This window comes from Anabrus simplex, chromosome 14 (assembly GCF_040414725.1).
Source record: "Anabrus simplex isolate iqAnaSimp1 chromosome 14, ASM4041472v1, whole genome shotgun sequence".
Lineage (NCBI taxonomy): Eukaryota > Metazoa > Arthropoda > Insecta > Orthoptera > Tettigoniidae > Anabrus > Anabrus simplex.
Window position 1 is genome coordinate 43,945,330 of NC_090278.1, and position 21,219 is coordinate 43,966,548.

Below are 21,219 nucleotides of genomic sequence, written 5' to 3' on the forward strand. Positions count from 1 at the left end.
GTAAAATTAGCAGGCTTATTCTATTGTGGATGAGCCGTTCCAGAAGTTTGTAACAAACACTTATTAGAGCAATTGGATGGTAACTTTCAGGACAATCAGAAAGTTTACTTCAGAATAGCCAGAATCTTGGTTCGTTTGAACTCTGGAGGAAGTTTGCTTGTAATCAGAATATTTGAGAAAAACCGTGACAACTATTTCCTTGTGTTCCTCCCACAATGGTTGAGGAATTCAGGGTAAATACCATCAAAACCAGGTGATTTGCGGTTCTTTGTTATCTTCAGAGCAGACAGGAGCTCTTCTTCAGTGAAAGGGGCAGAAATATTTGATAAACCAATATTTTGTCTTTTCATGAAGGTTCGTTCTTTTCTTATTAACCGATTGAGTTCTTTCTTGGGTTTCACTTTAGACAATCCAGCAATCCGTTTGACAACTTGATCAGGTGATACAGCAGATTTGGGCTGTGGAATGTGGGGTGATCTCCCCAACTTCTTTAAGAGGCTCCAAGCCTTCCTGCTAGAATGTTTGAAATCCATAGTCTCCATAGTTTCTGTCCACTTGTTCCGTCTGGCTTCATCTAAGTTGTTCATGAGTTCATCAGCAACATCCGTTTCACCACGAGGGCGAAATGCTGGCAACCAAGAATGAGTTAGCTGGAAAATTTATAATGTCCAATAACGGACCATTTATTTTGGTATTATTGTTCTGGAGAGTTGTGAGCAACAAAAGAGAGAGTCGTTCTTTTCTGGCAAGGACAGTGTACCTCAGATAGCCAATTTAAGACTGTAAGGTGGAACACTGATAAGATTGTAATCTCTGGAGATAGATACTCGTGAAAACCCCTTAGTTTCCTAAGCCTCCTCAACTGATAACATTCCCCATGGGTACAGAACCCATAGTGGTCACAGAGTGGTCCCCGATCCAAAATACTCCTCTTAAGTTATAGTCTATGGAGCTGTGCTGCAAAGTGTCGTGTGAAATTTGCAGGCATAATTTATTTGTGATATTAAAGTGACTGAAATTATTCTCACAATTTCAGGGTGGGAGATATGTTGAGAATTTGTTGTTTTGAATTGTGTGTAGTGATTTTACTGTTTGTCTTTTGGTTCTGTATCATGGCTATTCTTTGAGGTGTGAAGTTAATTATCTAGGACCAAGTCTGTAATCTATCACGATTATGTGTTGTTTTTTAGTAAATGTATTGAATGTATACAGATTTCAAAAAAAAAAAAAAAAACACCTTTCCTTTCCTTTCTCTTGTAACAAAACTGCCTGGTTTTTAAAAACAGGATCAATTTATAACCAAAGCGTATTGAAAGAGGAAGTGAGTGTTCTCTCATAGTTAATAGGCGGTGGCGCCAGACTGCGCTAGTGTAGCTATGGGTGAACAGCGCTGCTCACGTTAATACATTAAGCGGGCACGGCACTGTACAAAACGTACACAAAATAAAGTCTCTAAGACTTCCATTTGCCAGAATGACCTTTGAATTATTCCCCTTCATGTGCCAAGTGTGTACAGTCCAGGAATATTTGAATAGAGGAAGCTGGTAAACACACTAATTTAATGGCTTAATGTTATCCTCTGAAAAGATTTGAACATCAGTAATTCTGAAATGACTTCCAAAGTATTGAGATATAGTTGAAACTACTATGCATTTCACATTATCTAGGATATATACAAAAAGTTTTAACTCACCCTCGAAAGCGTTAGTTGTCCGAAACCTTGGAGAACTTCCAGGATGATTTTGCTGATTTGGACAATAGCAGCTCTTTCCTTATTTCCTTTGTACGGAAGAAGAATTGGCACTTGATGTAATGAAACACTAATTTTCGCACAAGGTCATATCTGTGATCACTGCTGCATCCTAAGGCTGTGGGTTGGACAACTATAGAGTCTATGCTGTCCAAACATGGAAAAAATATATCACCCCATAAATTTTGTTCTGGTCGCAATTTTTCTGAGACAACCTCTTCTACTTGCAATAGCACGGTGAAGGATATGTCAAGTCTTTCTTTGAGCCTAAATCTTTAATGAGGGTAAATATTGCCAGTGGAAGCTCAGGTGGCTGTTCACTACTATGTAGCCTGCCAAATGAAACACTGAATTCTGTTTTCCCTCATAAGGAAGAGTTATTTCATTTTCCCAGTCCATGAGTACTAATTTTTCTTTAATTTTGCCCTCTGCTGAATCTTTAATTTCTTTATTCTTATGTTCCCTTCCCTTAGCCATTGCACGGATATGACTAACAGATGAAGTGAGGGGGGAATCTATCCCTGACTCGCAATTTGCGGTTGAATTTAAGACGAGTTTGGTAGGTATATACACAGACTGCATCATGTGTAAATGTAAAAAGTCCACAGTGGGTGATCGTCACAACTAAGGGAACACAAAATACCGAAAAGGCGCTCGAAAGGATCTTGATTAAATTTTGCCGTCAGGACAGACCTAAATCCTCTGCTCCACAAGTAGTCCACCATTTCCAGAATACTTTTCAAAGTTACTCTTAATGATTTCAAAGTTCTTGAAGATGCAAGTGTGTTTTTCTGAGATGTGATGTTTTCTAAAAATTCAAGCAATATTTTGTGTGACAGAGAACCTTTATAAAGCCCTTTTACAGGTGATGTTGAGTTAAGGGCATCTGCAAGATCATTGATTTCTCATGTGAAAATTTCTGTGTGCTCACTATCATTGAATTCATTAGGCTTGATTTCTCTAAACAGCTTAAATGCGTTGGCTACACTATTACTGAATAATTGAAAAGCGAACTTGGCGTTCATCCTCTGAAATGAGGTTGGGTCTTTGAGAGACGATGTTATCTTAGGACATCTTCGAAGACCAGCGAACTCAGGAGAAGTGTCAATTTGATATAACTGTCTATAAAAGTTGTAAGAGGTGATCTTTGCCTTTTTACAGCAAAAGAACATTATCGTGGAAATAATTACATATGCACTTCAAAATTTGCACGGAATCAGAAAATGCCCACACTCGCCTTTGATGATCTGCTGGGTTTTTAATGGAGCATTTTATTTGACCATTCTTTCCTGAAATTCCCAAATTCATCCACACCCTTTTATTACACTGACCTCCATCACACGTAAAACCAATTACTTTCACCCCAGCTTGTTCCAATTCAATTATGACCTGAATTATTATTTTTAACAATAGTTCTCCAGGAGTTGCATTCTTGCTGGTATACACTGCTACAGGCTGGATTCAGCTGTGCAACAAAGGGACAAATAAAAATAGAAGTGTGTGATAGGCAAGGGCATTCTTTTTGTCGTAGGGAGTTTCATCTCCTAAATCAACAAATCCATCAACTGTCAGTGTAGTTGTATTAAATCTGATGTCTTCTCTCAATTTCACTTCATCAAAACTCACGATACCTAGTCGCTTGTTTTCGTCTTGCTCGTTTAAATAAAAATCTTAAATCGCATTCACGGCATTTCCATTAATACCATAATTACATTTGAACCCTTTGCATGGTCGTCTCAAATGAGAGGGAGAGGAAGTAACTCATGCTTCAGACAATGTCAGTAACCCTTAGGGAATTTGATTTTCAAAAACAAACTATCTAGTATAAATTCATTAGAATAGCGCATTCCTTTCAGGCATATGCCACATTTTTTTAGTATTGTCTCGACAATTATTTTTTGTTTCTTGCTAAGGAACTTAAGACTGTCTTCAGCTTCACTTGACACATTGACTTTATTTGCAATCTGCTTTAATTTAGCTCTGCATGCAACTTCTTTTTGGTTCTAATTAAATTCCTACCAAGGTTTGTTACTTATCTCCTCTAGAAGCATCAACATCACTACCAGCTACTTTACACGTTCTTTACATTATCGTCACTATTTTAGATGTCGAGGGAAAATTCTCGGAATTTCGAGAAGCTGCTGAATGGAACGGACAAAATCTTGGGTAAGGAGTACAAGATGAAAATAAATAAGCCCAAAACAAAAGTAATGAAGTGCAGTCGAACAAAGGCAGGTGATGCAGGAAATATTAGATTAGGAAATGAAGTCTTAAAGGAGGTAGATGAATATTGTTACTTGGGTAGTAAAATAACTAACCAATAAATAACTACATCAGTAGACATATAAGTTTGAGTGGTGTCTTAAAATGTAGGAAAGATCACAATATGAAGATAAAGCTGGAATTCAAGAGGACAAATTGGGGTGAATATTCATTTATATGAAGGGGAGTTAGGGATTTGAATAACTTTTTAAGCGAGATGTTCAATACATTTCTAGTTTCTTTGCAATCATTTAAAAAAAGTCTAGGATAACAACAGATGGGGAATCTGCCACCTGGACGATTGCCCTAAATGCAGATCTGTAGTGATTGATTGATTGATTGATTGATTGATTGATTGATTGATTGATTGATTGATTGATTAAATTTACCTCCTTGGTGACATTTTCGTGCACATTTTGACAACTTTCAGATTGAGGGATAAGAATTTCATATTGGTCCGTGTTGAACTGAGATTACATTGTTCCCCCTTTTTAATACAAATTATTTTGTAATGTGAGTTACATTACGGGTTGTTTTCGCGTGGTACTAGTTTCAACTCCAGATCTGGGTCATCACCAGCTGGTAACACAAATAGTGCAAGGTACTAAAAATCCCAAAACCAATGTACAAACACATAACATGAAACATGAAAGAAATAAAATGATTAGTTAAAAAGATAAAAATATAAGCTTGGCTTTGATGTAAGTTCAAATTGATGCTAAAACTATGAACATACGTATAATACAATAGATGGGGCATTTAAAAGTCATTAAAATGTTTGTAGATATTTGTCTTGGTGCAAAGAGAATTGAAATCAATCACCAATATGATGAATAGAGTGGAATGCAGTTCCACAACAGAAATAATTACAGTTGACATTCGACGATGTTTTTGAATTTTATGTTGAAGTACTGGCAAAGTTTTCATGTGAAGGTCAAAATATTCTAACACATAGATGGTGTGAGTTCTGAGTTCAATGCGGAACCATATTTGACCTGTTAAGAGAGAGCCAAATTAGTGCTAAGAAAATTTAAAGGCAAGGAAACGAAAGAAAAAGTAAATAATATATGACTCACCTTGCGCAGTGAAATGAAAAGTTGACGTGCAGTGAGGAACTGAACTTGGAAATATGTACAAGAGAGGATATGAAGAGTAGCAGGGTGAGGAGAGAGGGAAAGGGAGGGACAGGGACAGGAGGCAGGGCTGAGGGGTGAATGACATGGAAAGGTACTGTGCACGGAATGAAAGATCAAACTCTGGTTTGCCAACTTTAAATTTTTAAATTTTTAAAAAAGTCAAAGAGAATATTTGGTTTCTCTTAAATATAATTAAGGTTAAAGTTAGGATTGAAGTACTGGTTATAATGAGGCCTCTCACCGCTGGATACCGTGGTTCAAATCCTGGTCACTCCATGTGAGATTATTATTATTATTATTATTATTATTATTATTATTATTATTATTATTATTATTATTATTCTTGTTTCGTATAGGTCAGCTAAGGACCACGACATTCAACTATTGCATTTTGGAATGGGCTTTGATGTTTGCCCAGTAGTTGCGCATCCTCAGGCTGTGTTGCTCCTTCCTCTCCTTTGTCCAAAGGGCGCCAGTCTTCTTTGTTGATAATCTATCCTGGAACTTCTTATGTTTAAGCATCTTCCTGAGTGCTGTACGATCCTTTAAGATTCCTTCTGTTATTCCCAGTTCCTGTAGATCTTTATTCACTTCCATCAACCATGGTGACTTGGTCTTCCTATTTTGCCAGTAGCTGAGAATCCGGTTGGTCAACCTGGTAGGATGCATCCTGTAGACGTGCCCATAGAATGCTAGGCGTCTCTTCCTTGCTACATTCGTTATTCTTTCACAGTACTTGTAGAGCTCTTGGTTAGGCCGTCTTTTATAACTGTCCCCTTCCTTGACTGGCCCCAGTATCTTCCTCATTATCTTTCTTTCCTGGATTTCAAGTTTTTCCATGAGTCCCTTCCTGTTGAATGTTAAACATTCTGAAGCATATAAAGCTTCAGGGCGGATGACTGTCTGGTAGTGCTTCATCTTAGTATTACGAGAGAGACACTTTTTATTATACGTATTCTTGGTCAGTTGGTAGGCCATTTCAAGCCTGTTAACTCAAGTTGACAAAGCTGTTCCTTCAGAGAGATTGGATTCCAACCATTCTCCCAAGTACTTAAACCTATTGGTTTTCCTGATCTCTCCCTGTTCCAGATGCAACGTACAAGGAGATTCACCGATGTTCGTGATGAATTGTGTTTTTTCGAGAGACACATGTAGCCCAACCTTTGCTGCTTGTTGTCTGAGAACATTTAGTTGTTTGACTGAAGTTTCTATTGAATTAGATATCAGGGCCAGATCATCGGCATACGCCAGACAGTCAACATTGAGCTCATTGCGCTTATGTCCCAAATAAATGCCACTTGGAATCTCCATTCTAGCTAACTCCTTTCGCCACTCTCTTATTACTTTCTCCAAGGCACAGTTAAAGAGGAGAGGGGACAGACCATCTCCCTGTCTCACTCCTGATTTAATTTCAAAACTTTCTGATATGACTCCTCTGTACTTTACTCGTGACCTGGTGTTGCTTAAAGTCTGTTTGATTAGGTTATGGGTCTTCTCATCAAGTCCTAGTTCCTGCAAAATCTTCATAAGAGTAGGTCTGTCTACCGAGTCATACGCCTTTGTAAAGTCGACGAAAATGACAACGTATTTCTTACCAGCCATTTTTGCTTGATGTAATACTGATTGCAGATTGAGTATCTGTTCTGTACAAGAGCGTCCTTTTCTAAATCCTGCCTGGTACTCTCCTAATTGTGGGTCTAGTTGAGGTTCGGCTCTATTTAATAAGGCTTTAGAGAAAATTTTGTATGTGACTGGTACCAATGAGATTCCTCGATAATTATTGATGTCAGTCAAGTCTCCTTTCTTGTGCAAGGGATGAATCAATGCAGTGGTCCAGTCACTAGGTAATGTTTCGGTCTCCCAGATGTTTTGTAGAATTTCTGTCAGCTTGCTTACAGTCTTGTCTCCAGCCTGCTTCCATAGTTCGGCTACTATCGAATCTTCTCCGGATGCTTTGTTGTTTTTCAGAGACTGGATGATTTGTATTACTTCTTCTTTGGATGGTGGTTGCGAGTTTGGTTGCTTGATATTGTCTTGGTAAACAAAAAAGGTATCAGGTGATTCACAATTAAGGAGATCCTCGAAGTACTTGGCGAGAAGGTGGCAATTGTCAGTGTCATTATAGGCTATCTTCCCATCTGGTCCACGGAAATGGAGACTGGGTGGACTGTAGTGACTAACGTTCCGTTTAAAGCCTCTGTAAAAGTTTCTGGTATTGTTCTTCTTGAAGTCATCATCCAACTGTGTCAATTGGTCTTTTGTGAATTGCCGTTTCACTTGTCTGATGATATTGGAAGTTATCTTCCGTTGCTCTATGAACTTCTGTCTGTTTTCTTGTGTCTTCTGTGAGTTCCACTTTAACCAGGCCATCTGCCTCTGCATTACCGCTTCTTCACATCTAGCTGTCCACCAGGCATGCTTCTTCTGTTTTAGTAATGGCGCAGTCTCTGTTGCTACTTTTACTAGATTTTTCCTCAATTCATCCCAATCTCTGCATTCTATTCTTTCCAATTTCTCTGTAAACTGTTTGCAAGTTGCAAGTTTTTCTAAATCAAACTTAGTAAGTTTAACTGACTTGGTTCTTTTAGTGTTCCTAGGTAGAAATTTCAGCTTTATTTTGGAGAGATAGTGGTCGGAGTCCAAATTCGCTCCTGTTAACACTCTTACATTCTGGATCTCTCTATGGGCTTTCCTTGCAATGGCAACATGATCTATCTGAAATTCCCCTAAGAGGTTGTTGGGTGACGTCCAGGTCTTCTGTTTCCTTGGTAGTTTCTTAAAGGCCGTTGACTTCATTACCAGGTTGAAAGCTTTGCAGAGTCCCACTAGACGCTCCCCATTTCTATTTGTTCGTAAGTGAGCTGGGTATTCTCCCACAATGTCTCTAAATTTGCGCTCTTTCCCTAACTGTGCGTTGAAGTCCCCGAGTAGAATGATTGTATGACGCTCTGGGACTTTGCTGATGATGTCCTCTAGTTCTTCCCAAAATTTGTCGGTACTTTCAGGGTTACGTTTATTGTCCTCATTGATAGGTGCATGAACATTTACTGCAGTGTAGATCTTGTTAGTGCACCGGAAGGTTAGAAGGGACACTCGACTATTGGGCGAGTTGAAGTCAATTACCGAGTCCAGTATCTTATGGCTTACAATGAACCCAGTCCCCAGGTGTGGCACATTCTTCATTCTCCTGCGCCCTACCTTTCCCTTAAAAATACGGTACCCCTGCGAATCAAAGGCATGCTCATCTGTATACCTGGTTTCCTGTATTGCTGGGAGTAGTATCTTGTGGTGAGTCAAAGTATCAGTTAAATGCTTCAGTTTGCCTAGCTTAAGTAGTGAGTTGATGTTCAATGTGGCGAAATAGTTATGTTCCTTATATCGGATCTTATTGTAGGTACAATTTATGGATGGTGAATGGAGAAAGGGCATAGCCCCACATACACGAAAGTGTCCCCATCACCACTTAAAATTACAATATTCAAATATACAGTTACATTCTACATAGTGTGCTTATATACAGTTACCGTATTTACAGGCATATTTACATACTACTCACAAGACATGGTCAACATTCAAGTAATTCGACACACACGCACGCACGCACACACCCACACACTGCGCGCACGCACACATACTCTCTCTCTCTCTCTCTCGAATCCCCACATATACTTTAGCTAGGCCGGCTCGCTCATACCCACATGCAGTACAGTCTCACTCACTCGGGATCACTTAAACTTTCATCCGTCCTCTCACTCATACCGAAAATTCACACAGTAGAAAAATTATATTATGTACAGAAGTTTTCATTATATATACATCCTTTTTACCTCTTTACAAAAATTTTCTGGAGGTAGTTCTTTCATCTGTGGTGGAAGTTTGTGCTGGACAAATCGGAGGCAGGACAGATTTTTCTCCGGGTACTCCGGTTTTCCCTGTCATCTTTGATTCCAGCAACACTCTGCATTCTCATTTCATAGCACCTATCAGTCATTAATATATCACTTTGGGAGTGGCGACCCCATCGTAATAACAGCCTATATATGCTTCATTCATTACATCCCTGACCCGGTCAATGACTGGAAAACAGGTTGTAGGTTTTCATTTTCATTCAATACAGTTATAATGTTGTCTAGATTTAGTTTCAGAGAAACCAAATATTCTATTTGACTTTGTCACCATTTAAAAAAAAAAATTATGTCAGCAAACCAGAGTTTGATCTTTCATTCCGTGCACAGTACCTTTCCTCGTCATTCATCCCTACTGCCTCACCCCTCAGCCCTGCCTTAAGATTTCCTCTCCTGTCCCTGTCCCTCCCTTTCCCTCTCTCCTCACCCTGCTACACTTCATATCCTCTCTCGTACACATTTCCAAGTTCAGTTCCTCAATGCATGTCAAGCTTTTCATTTCACTGTGCAAGGTGAGTCATACATTATTTACTTTTCCTTTCGTTCCCTTGCCTTCAAATTTCCTTAGCACTAATTTGGCTCTTTTATCACGTCAAATATGGTTTCGCATTGAACTCGTAACTCACACCATCTATGTGTTAGAACATATTGACCTTCACATGAAAACTTTGCCAGCACTTCAACATAAATTTTAAAGACATCATCGAATGTCAACTTTAATTATATCTGTTGCGGAACTGCATTCCACTCTATTCATCATATTGGTGATTGATTTCAATTCTCTTTGCACCAAGATGAATATCTACAAACATTTTAATGACTTTTAAATGCCCCATCTATTGTATTATACGTATGTTCATAGTTTTAGCATCAATTTGAACTTACATCAAAGCCAAGCTTATATTTTTATCTTTTTTAACTAATCATTTCATTTCGTCGCCATAAGACCTATCTGTGTCGGTGCGACGTAAAGCCCCTAGCAAAAAAAAAAAAAAAATCATTTCATTTCTTTCATGTTTCATGTTATGTGTTTGTACATTGGTTTTGTGACTTTTAGTACCTTGCACTATTTGTGTTACCATCTGATGATGATCCAGATCTGGAATCAAAACTAGTACCATGTGAAAACAACCTGTAATATAACTCACATTACAAAATAGTTTGTATTGAAAAGATGGAACCATATAATAGATTTAATTTTAATGTACCTTTCAGATTCCCTCTCACTGTCACCAACATTCAAATTCACACTTCATCTTTTGAGTCTACTGTGAAAGGATGAACACTGATTTCTTCAAAATTATGTCTGATTTTTCTCTGGACATTGTGCTATCAAATGTTTATCACTCGCACATCTAAAACATTTTCTTGAAAAGTACTACCAAAGACCAATGGCTACGATGACATATATGAGTTTCTTCTTTTAATGTTGCACTAAAGCCCGATAGCTCCAAGGACACATCTAAATTTCTTTCATTCTTCATTTTTAATTCAAAATCTAGCAATTTTGCCTTAACAAATTCTAATGTAAGCATGGTGGTAGTCATTTCAAGAAGATGACACACTTTATCTTTCTCTTCTAATTTTGTACTCCCTAATAAAATAATCAACGTTCATAAAATGTTTCTGCAAGTCCTGCCACTTTCACTATTGAGTTGTAATAGCTTTAGCCTTATGAACAACTTTGACAGCATACTTTCCCTTACAAAACTATTCTTGAGAGCAGTCATCAGCTGTTTTTACATACTCAGTTTTTTACACATAACAGTCACATTTCTTGGTTTGGCATCGTGTTGCCTTATCTACAACATCATCATCCCCTTTCAACATGCTGTTAGATGTGGGAGTCTTAATGAATCTGGAAACATCATCATTGTGTACCTAATTTTAAGTGCAGAATCAGTATCCATCAACCACAGAAGTAATCACAATGAAAATAACATCAAACTATCCATAACCTGTTAAATTGTTTTCTTTGGGAAGGAATGCACAGATTTGGAAACAAGAATATGTAACTTCATGTTTTATTAGAAATAACAGTAGACTGACAAATTGATATGCATAATAAGTAAAAGGTAGGAGGGGCATGCAATGTTATCTGCATATATTTCAACATGTTTGACCTTCAACAAGATGATCTAGAGATTGACTGTGTCCCAGAGAACTGGTTACCTCTTGTTACCTCTTTCAATATAGCAGATTGCCATCCAAGTAATAAAAACATTTTGGGCCTTATATGATTTTCGGCAGAATGTTGTTATACCTGTTCCCAAGAAAGCCGGTGCTGACAAATATGAAAACTACCGCACCATTAGTTTAGTATCTCATGCCTGCAAAATTTTAACATGTATTATTTACAAAAGAATGGAAAGACAAGTTGAAGCTGATTTGGGAGAAGATCAGATTGGCTTCAGAAGAAATGTAGGAATACGTGAAGCAATCCTGACTTTACGTCTGATCTTAGAGGATCGAATTAAGAAGGAGAAGCCCACGTTCATGGTGATCGTAGATCTAAAAAAAAAGGCATTCAATAATGTTGATTGGACCAAGCTATTTAAGATTCTGAAGGTGATTGGGATCAGATACCGAGAACGAAAAATTATCTACAATCTGTATAAAAATCAGACTGCAGTAATAAGAATCGAGGGCTTTGAAAAAGAAGCAGCAATCTAGAGAAGAGTGAGGCAAGGCTGCAGCTTGTCTTCCCCCCTCCTTTTCATTGTTTATATAGAACAGGCAGTAAAGGAAATCAAAAAGGAATTTTGAAAAGGGAATCACAATCCAAGGAGAGGAAATCAAGACCTTGAGATTTGCCGATGATATTGTTATTTTATCTGAGACTGCAGAAGATCTCGAGAAGCTGCTGAATGGTATAGACAAAGTCTAGGGTAAGGAGTACAAGATGACAATAAATAAGTCCAAAACAAAAGTAATGGAGTGCAGTCGAACGAAGGCAGGTGATGCTGGAAATATTAGATTAGGAAATTAAGTCTTAAAGAAAGTAGATGAATCTTGAGTAGTAAAATAACTAACGATGGCAGAAGTAAGGAGGACATAAAATACAGACTAGCACAAGCAAGGAAGAGCTTTCTAAAGAAAAGAAATTTGCTCACTTCAAACATTGGTATATGAAGTAGAAAGATGTTTTCGAAGACTTTTGTGTGGAGCGTGGCATTGTGTGGAAGTGAAACATGGACGATTACTAGCTCAGAAAGAAAGAGAATAGAAGCTTTTGAAATGTGGTGTTACAGAAGAATGCTGAAGGTGAGATGGATAGATCGAATCACAAATGAAGAGATACTGAATCGAATCGGTGAGAGGAGATCAATTTGGCTAAATTTGGCTAGGAGAAGGGATAGAATGATAGGACACATCTTAAGACAGCTAGGACTTGTTCAGTTGGTTTTTGAAGGAGGTGTAGGCGGTAAGAACAGTAGGGGTAGACCAAGGTATGAATATGACAAGCAGATTAGTGCAGGTGTAGGTTGCAATAGTTGCATCGAAATGAAAAGGTTAGCACATGATAGGGTGGCATAGAGAGCTGCATCAAACCAGTCTATGGACTGATGATTCAACAACAACATGAAGAAGATTCTAAATTGAAGGAGTACTTGTATTTCAAGACAGCAGATTCCAAGGATATGGCACAGAGTAAAAGTTGTAGCACTACTGAAACATGGAAAAGAACCTGAAGACCCAAGAAACTGCTGATCATAGGCGCTTGTTTGCTTTTCTGTAAAGTGCTGAAAGCTCATCAATGAACAGTCAGATTTTCATCCAGGAAAATTGTGCACTGCCTAAATACTCAACTTAAGATGGTTATGAAAGTGGGCAGATCGGAGGTGTAACATTTGCTAACCTTACTTCTGCCTGTAGGAACCACAGGAAGTTGATTGAAAAGATATACACCATCACCAAAGATGACCACTTGTTGCAGTGCGTCCAGTGTTAATTGCAACCTTGGACAACATGTCCGAGAACTGAGAAAAAATGGTCACCCTCAGGGCAGTATGTTTGGCTATATTTTTGTTTAACATCTATACAATCAGCTGATCAGACCTGATACAAAGGCATTTATTTAAGTAAATGGCACAGCCATTGCTGTTCATGTGAAAACTTTTGAGGAGGTAGAAACAAAATTGTCAGCAGCACTTTTGAAGAACTATCTGTATATTTTGATACAGACCATCTGAAGCATGACCCTGGAAAAATTCAAGCCCATGCATTCCACCGGAGAAACAGGATGCACAGAGGAGACTGATTATAACTTAGGTACTCCAAAATGCCCAAGGAGTAAAACTGGACCCCATCCTCTCACTCTAAGCCCACTCCAAAGAAACAAAACTTTATGAATGTGACCAGAACATTATCATCGGGAAACTTATTGGTACTGTTTGGTGGTGGTGGTGGAGAGGGTGTTGTAGCCAAGCATTCTCCGCACATCTGGTCTTGTTCTTGTATTTCTCCGCTGCTGGATATTCTGCACGAGTCTGGTAAAATTCTGCTTACACAAGACAAGTTGACAAGTTGATATTGCTCTAATCGTATATTGTAAGAGGCAGCTTGAGACCTATCCCTGATGAGCATAGCACCTCAGAACGATAGATGAAGATTGGCAGAAGAAGTTGGGAAGAAGAAGCTGGAAAAGGAACCTTGTCACTCCATGTTTGGATGAGAAACTCAACCCTTGAGCGTGAGGTCAAGAAAGAGGATTTTTGCATACGAGAGACAATTCCGTCGTCACTTGGAGTTCACCAAGAAGACCTGTGGCACTGGGGGAATGTCAGACAGGAACCTGCTACCGGTTATAACCTATTGTATATAACGTGGAAGGCACTGAACTAACTCAGAACTTGTGTGGACCTATATAACCACATATGAGCTTTATGGTTTTTGGAAACCTGTAGGATCCAGAACATTTTTCATTTGCAGATAGCTGGAGAAAACCTGCACCTGTTAACAGGAAGTGACAAGGTTATCCAGACTGCTTCGCGACACTTTTCATTATTATGTCTGCCCCTGTCATTCTTATTATCCTGTAAATTTTAATGTACAGTATATTTGTGTTCATAATTTAGCAATTTCATATCCTACACATTATTTATTTACATTTTATGGCCTTCATTGGACCACTCTAGCCAACTTTATACAAAGAATTTTTCAGTTTCCTGTAGCCCTGTACTTCTTCATTCTATCTGATCTTATCCTTCTTTCTTCATCAGAAATCACCCTTCCCATTGTCTGTTTGTTGATTCTGCTTTGCAGTCTGGTTTGCTTGTCTGTGAGTGTCCTGATTTTGTTGGTTTTGTTTCTTAGGTCTTCCACTGTAATTTGTATTTCATCCATATCTTCCTTGATTTCTGTAATCCACTTAATGTAGCACTTACTATCGCATAATTTTTTTAATTATTCTCATGATGATCCTGTTCTCTGGTGTCCTGATTAGATGTCCAAAAAGTGAGATGCGTTTCTTCCTGATTGTGCTCATTACTGGTTCTATTTCCTTGTAGACTGTTCCATTAGAAGCTACTCTCCAGTGTCCATCTTTTTAGTATGATTTGTTGATGCACGTTCTGATGATTCTTCTCTCTATATGGAGTATTTTGTCTATTTGTGTAGTGTTAGTTGTTTTGAAGATGGTTTCACTTGCATATAAATGAATGAATGAATGAATAAATAAATAAAGTATGAATGTGCACAGTTGAATAAAAATATCCTGTATTTTAGAATATCTGTTTAAAACACAATATTGAAATAAAGTCATGTTTTTAAATTTTATTTTTAAGAATTATTTTTTTACTAAACCTGCTGTGAGGCTCTGTGGCTCACGAGGCAACACGCCGGCCTCCCATCGCTGGATTCTATGGTTCAAATCCCTGTCACTCCATGTGAGATTTGTGCTGGATGAAGTGGAGGCAGGACAGGTTTCTCTCTATGTACTCCAGGTTTTGCGTCATCTTTCATTCCAAACACTCTCCAATATAATTTCATTTCATCTGTCAGTCATTAATCATTGCCCCAGAGGCTTTGGCGGCCTCACTGCTAGATGGGGGCTTCATTCATTCCATTCCTGACCTTGTTGGATTACTGGAAACTAACTCTGCTGTATGGTAATGTACAATTTATTTCATTTTTAGGGCACAAGTATTCAAAAACTGGCCGAGGTAAAAGTTGAACCTGATTGTGGACCAAAAGAAGAACATCTAGCTGAGGTAATGTAACACATGTTGCACGTATTCCTGAACATATTTCTGTATAAGATTACATCTGACATCAATTTGACAGTGTTAATACCGGGAATAGGATTGGAACTGGATGGCAACTAAGGCCTAGAAAATGTGGATTATAGAGGAAAGATTGTATGGCTGCGTGATGTAGGTACTGTGGATGTGTCAAAATACTTAAAATGTTATGGAGGGCATGCTGATTAAGTAAGACATTTTGCACATTTGCAAATAATATACTAATGAATATAACTGTAATGGAATTAGGTAAAAAATTCTTCTTCTGCTTGTGCCATGTCTCAATATAATACAGTGTTAACAGTTTTGATTTAAAATTACATTTTAATTTTATTGCATACCAACTATAGTACCCGGCGTTGCCCAGATAGTTTTTCAATCTTTACCTTTAAGATTTTTATTACCAGTTAGTAATGTGTGAAGTGTATTTTTATAGAATGTCTTTTTTGAGATGTTGATTGATAGTTTTTGATCTATTATGTAGTTTTAGAGTTTTATAGATGTGTTTGATTTCAAGTTTTAGATGATTTAATTTTCGAGTAAAACTTCATCCTTGTGGAAGCTCGAATTGACTGGGAAATATTTGATAACTTTCGCTAGTTGCTTTACGTCGCACCGACACAGATAGGTCTTATGGCGATGATGGGACAGGGAAGGGCTAGGAGTGGGAAGGAAGCGGCCATGGCCTTAATTAAGGTACAGCCCCAGCATTTGCCTGGTGTGAAAATGGGAAACCATGGAAAACCATTTTCAGGGCTGCCGACAGTGGGGTTCGGACCCCTATCTCCCAAATACTGGATACTGGCCGCACTTAAGCGACTGCAGCTATCGAGCTCGGTATATTTGATAACTATAGGTACGCCTATTTACCTGTCACGCTATTGATATGATGTATACGATTTCAACTGTCATTGAGACAATCAGCCTTGTGACCCCAACACTACTCTTGGTCATTTTACACTATTGACTTTTAAGCCCCTCTCAGACCCCGTCTCAATGGAGGCTGAACGTGGACTTAAATGCATTGTTATTTTTCATAATTTTACATGTCCTCCCCTCCCATTCACCACCCGGAGCGGGGGTTGGGATGTTTATTCTCCATAGTAGTATTTTTCCAGATGGTTAGTCATACGTGTACCAAGTTGTTGAGAGCTATTATGGAACATACATACATACATACATACATACATACATACATACATACATACATACATACATACATACATACATACATACATACATACATACATACATACATATATACCTACATACCCACATACATACATACATACATACGTACGTACGTACATGCATATATTCATATTCTCGGTTATTTTTACATTCATATCCATCCCTTCTCAACTTCATACTGATTGTGCGGAAATATGACTTAACCATCCAGAGTGTCACAGATCAATTCAGGGACCTCGTAAACAATGTATTTGACATTAATATCAGTCATTTTTGTTTTCTAATATTTCACCGCCTTCCCTAGGAGTACTAGAGATGTTTTACCCCAACAGTATTTTTTTCAGGTAGTAAATCATATGTGAAGGCTATGCTGGAAGGAACACACATACATCCTAATTGCGGTTACTTCAGACTTCTCATGTCCATGCCAATGAGGGCTGAACGACATCCAGTGTGTCATTATTTACCTCAGTAACCCCAAAAAGTATGGACCGTACATTAATATTTGTCATTCTCTTATGATTTTTATATTTCACCACTTTTTCTGTGTTTTAGTAATTCACTCCTGCCCCTAGGGTTGCTAGGGGTATCTTACCCCCACAGTAATTTCTTCCAGATAGTAAGACATATATGTACCACACGTCGTTAAATTCTGCCACTTTGGACATTTTCCTTTCTTCACCTGTTCTCATCCCCCCTGCCGCGTGGGACTGTACTTTGTTTTAAACAGCATCCAGAGTGTCACAGATCATCTCAGCAACTCTGAAAACTATGAATTTGACCAACTCTAGGGGGCTAAAGGTCTCTTACCCCCAAGATATTATTTTCCAGATAGTAAGTCATACTTTTAGCAGTTATGGTTGAGAGCCATGTTGGAACATGCACACATATGTCCATTATCTCAGTCATTTTGGAAATGTTGTTTTTAATCTTTTTCAACATTTCATACCACCTATAAGAAAGGAGGCTGAACTTGGACTTCTAAAAAATCCGGAGTGTCACTATACATATCAGCGACCCTGAAAAGAATGGATTTGATACTATTTTTTATTAATTTATATCGTATCCCCTCCCACCCCTAGGGTTGTCATACCTCCATGCAGCTGGTCTCCTGATAGTAATCAAGAAGTAAGTATAAATAACCACCTAATCGATACTTTATTATTGCCTCAGCCAAAATAGAATATAAATTAACACTTACAGGACATGTCCTCTTCAGCTGTATAAAGAAAGAAGTGAGAAGAAAAAACATTAAGACAATAAGCACAAATGAAAGTTCCTTGGAGACTCCTTTGTTAAAAAATTGAGGTCATCAGAACAGGACATCTTGCCTCTCGTTCTTGTTTGGAAAAGATGTTTATCCTGCGCTGTCTAGAGGATCTGTCTTTGAGCGCGACCTGGTGAAGTAATGATGTGACACAGTCTGACAGTTCATGCAAAGCTCTGGAGATTAAGGAAGTAGAGTTTTGTCGTCATCTAAAATATCATGTGAGGGAGGAGAGAGATTGGGCTGTGCTCCTGCGATGTCGTGTTTGATTATATCTCTTGTTCATCCAGTCTGTTTCATGTCTACCCATTCCAAGTATTTACTAATATTCTCGTATAAGATTTTTTTTCCTCGTTTTCATTAAGATTCTCTTCACCGTTTTCTAATTTATCAAGAACGATGTGGATGTTTTCCACGTTGTTCATTAGATTTCCTTTATTTATCATACAGATAATTTGAAGGTCCTGTCTGATATTGGTGAATTTGTGGTTGGACTCTTTCATATGGGATCCCATGGCAGAGAATCTTTTGTATTTTTCAGCATTGACGTGTTCTTGATATCTAATTAAGAAGTTCCTTCCAGATTGTCGCACATAAGTTTTTTTTACACTGAGTATGATAAATCTAGTCCAGTTGCACTCATTTTTGTCAGTAGCCTCCTATCTCTTCATTCAGTGTACCTTCCTGTTTGTACCAGGAGTCAGTCTTGCTCTTTTCATATCTATTACATGTAACTTATGAATAAGATATCCTGAGTCCATCCATATTTCACTCCCATACAGCAAAGTTTGTCTGAAAACAGATCAATTTAAAGATAGTTTTGTCCAGCTGATGACTTGTTTCTTACAGAATACTGTTTATCAAAACTGCAAGCTAACTGCATTAGCTTTGCTGGCCTTTAATTCAATCTCACTTAATATATTGCCTTTCTGGAAGAATAAGGATCCTAAATACCTGTTCCAGTTTTGTTCAATGTAAATACTTGTCCATTTTTGTATTTCCAGACTGACATTCAATTCCATACTGGCATCAGTTATTCTTGGAAATGCTAATTATACTCACTGCACCTCAAGTTAAGATATTAGACTGCAGGCTTCCGGCACAATCTGCCATTAAGACCAAGTTTTCTGCATAGGCAAAACTGCTTACTACATTTCGATCTAACTGAATCCCACCCTACCACTTTATACCTTTCAGCAAATGTTCCATGTAAACTATGAACAACAAACGTCTAACCCCGGAAGTACCTTGAACCAAGAACTCATTCTGCCATGAATTCTCACTCTAGTCCAATTGTCAGTGTGGTGGTGTATTTAAGTTGAAAACATAAAATGATGGGAATGAGATGTTTAATTTAAAAAATATATGAAAATCCAAACATACCCAATTCAAAACTGTACGCGAGACAAAACTGAACTTACAGGTAGTTCAAATGACAACTACGGAAAGGACGTGGAAGTGGCAGGAGCCCTGTTGAGGTCTGTGGGAAAGTATAACGTTATGGGGAAGAAAAGGTTCTCGATAATCACCCTCAATCTGTTAATTATTAAGAAAAGAAAGGATACAAAAAAAATCAAATAAAAATAAATGACATAGCAGATGACAATTAAGAACAGTAAAATCAAAGGATGTTTAAATAAAGTGTCATGTAATCCAGTTCTTCAGATAATAGGAGATAAACCTTTAACATAGAAGTTGACTCTGGATTAAAGGAGGTGAACTCAAAGGTAGTTAAATTTACATTAATTACAATTTACATAGATTACAAATTTAGAACAAAAGAACTGTCGAAGCACAATCATTCAGAAAACTCAAAATGGGTGAATGTGGAAGTCTAGAGGAAACTCCGACACGTAGAACAAATTCACATTATCGCCAAAGTTACATTAAATGAGAAAAGGGGCCAAAGCACAAGAAAGAATGTACATTAAATAAACCATGGGAAATAGCGCTTACCGTGAAAAGTCCACAACCTCAGAAGGCTGGAGTCCCAAGGCGGGACAGACACTAAGATGATCAGTATTCAAAAGACGTGGATAGTTACCTTGGTCTCTCGAGGAGCACGAAACTGGAAATCGAGCGATCGCAAGGTAACCAATGAAAACACGGAATTTCCCTAGATCTCCATATTCACCAATTGAAAAGGTTGTTATTCCAACCAGTAGAAATACACTTCCTTACATGGGCAAGTTCTAGAGAGTTTGATTGTGAAACATGTAGAAATTTCACGTGCCAGTACAAGCTGCCACAAATGTTAGGTAATGCACACGGTTTTACCATATTATAAAATACACAAGTAAATTTCTCCGCCCTGTCTTGATGTTTCCAAATTAAATAAAAATGTATACTACAATAAATTCTAGAACACAAATAAATTTCTCCATCCTTTCTTGATGACTGTTCTAACACAGGTCACAGTCAACATAAATGCCTTTGATTGTTTTAATAATCCCCCAATACAGTGTTGGAGTTTCATGAGTGATGACCAATTCTGGGTCCCACATAAAGTTGGTATTGAATCAGTCTCCTAGTCTGTCATAATCCCTCATTCTTTTGCAGGATGCTGCTCTGAAAACTGATGTTAAAATAGAAGGAGATGTGTTTGAGTCCAAATTATGTGAAGATGTTGCAAGGGTGAGTCTAAAAGTTTAGAAACATTTTGAAGTCTCTTTTACTGCATAAAGTGGTTCTTGTTCTAGTGCTGTCTTCTTAGTGAAGGACAGTGACCCTTATGGCAAATAGAAGTTGAAATGATTACAGCCAGTCAGTGCTATTTAATTATGATTTCTTTAAACACATATTTCACCTTATTCAACGCACAATTCTTTTGATCAACTCGGTAAAATAATAAAAGGTTTAAAACAGTTGACATATTAGCATAGTGTCCTGTGACCAGTGTTGCCAACTTAGCGGATTTTCCGCTAAATTTGGTGGAATTAGAAGACTGTCGTCAGAGAAATATATAATTTAGCAGACAACAGATTTTTTGGCGGAATTCTAGATTTATTATAGCGGAATTTAGTGTTTTATCCATTTTACGTTTTTTAAATTTGTACTCCAGTCTGTCTCTGAGCTATTCTGTATTTCTTGTCAGGAGCTAGCAGTCACATTTGGATATGATGTTCTGAGATCATAGTATCATAGATTTGTAATGCATGGGGAAAGGGTACTTCTCTCTTAGTGACGAATGATGACAGATAATGAAACTGTGAGAGAGTAGTATTTAATATTTATGCTATGAAGGAAGACCATTTAATGAACTGGCCTGTTCTGTGTGTGGCCCTTGAGGTAGGGGATTCACCTAGTTTGCTCCCGGCAGTAAAACGCCAACAAGTTTTAACTCACCGTTTGGCAGGCAGGGGGTTAATACCCAGTGAAACTCACTGCTCAGGTGAGTGCAGATATTTACTTGTATTATTATTATTATTATTATTATTATTATTATTATTATTATTATTATTATTAT

At 37.9% G+C, this 21,219-nt stretch overlaps 1 protein-coding gene across 3 annotated transcripts in view; it reads left to right on the forward strand.

Moving 5' to 3' along the window:
• LOC136885215 (zinc finger MYM-type protein 1) overlaps window positions 1–21,219 on the forward strand; it is a 103,512-nt gene that overhangs the window by 32,331 nt on the left and 49,962 nt on the right. For all 3 annotated transcript variants that reach the window (XM_067157650.2, XM_067157651.2, XM_067157649.2), the window contains exons 3-4: window positions 15,191–15,265; window positions 20,313–20,387. In XM_067157650.2, coding sequence (XP_067013751.2) covers window positions 15,191–15,265; window positions 20,313–20,387 — 150 coding nt within the window. The remainder of the gene's footprint in view (window positions 1–15,190; window positions 15,266–20,312; window positions 20,388–21,219) is intronic.